At 70.1% G+C, this 331-nt stretch overlaps 1 protein-coding gene across 1 annotated transcript in view; it reads right to left on the bottom strand.

Annotated features, from left to right (window-relative positions):
• ISYNA1 (inositol-3-phosphate synthase 1) overlaps positions 1 to 270 on the bottom strand; it is a 3358-nt gene extending 3088 nt beyond the window's left edge. Inside the window, exons 1-2 of the mRNA XM_017742452.1 lie at positions 122 to 270; positions 3 to 34 (exon numbers count right to left, since the gene is read on the bottom strand). Of these exons, the coding sequence (XP_017597941.1) occupies positions 3 to 34; positions 122 to 235 (146 nt within the window). The 5' untranslated portion in view covers positions 236 to 270. The remainder of the gene's footprint in view (positions 1 to 2; positions 35 to 121) is intronic.
• Positions 271 to 331: the final 61 nt, after the last annotated feature.

The raw sequence follows: 331 nt of genomic DNA, 5'->3' as shown, positions 1-331 counted from the left end.
TGCGGAAGGTGAGGCGGGTGGAGCACGGCCGCACCTGGGGACAGAGAGAGGGGACAGCTGGGGACAGAGGGGACGAGCAGAGCCCCCCCCGAGCCCCCCGGGCCCCCCGCCACCTGCCCACCTTGGTGACGCCGTTCTCCTTGCAGACGTGCACGGTGCTGTACGTGTACTTGGCCTCGATGAAGTCCTTGCTGTAGGTGACGTTGGGGCTCTCCACGAGGAACGGCTCTGCCATTGTTCCTGGAGCTGCAATAGGAGGAAATGGGTGTCAGCGCCGCTGGCCTGGCACGCCGGGCCACCCCCCCCCCGGCCCTCCCCCCGCCCCCCCCCC

Source organism: Corvus brachyrhynchos, unplaced genomic scaffold (genome assembly GCF_000691975.1).
Source record: "Corvus brachyrhynchos isolate BGI_N302 unplaced genomic scaffold, ASM69197v1 scaffold158, whole genome shotgun sequence".
Taxonomy (NCBI): Eukaryota; Metazoa; Chordata; class Aves; order Passeriformes; family Corvidae; genus Corvus; species Corvus brachyrhynchos.
Note: the sequence above shows the minus strand (reverse complement) of the source record. Positions and strands in the feature narration are given on the sequence as shown.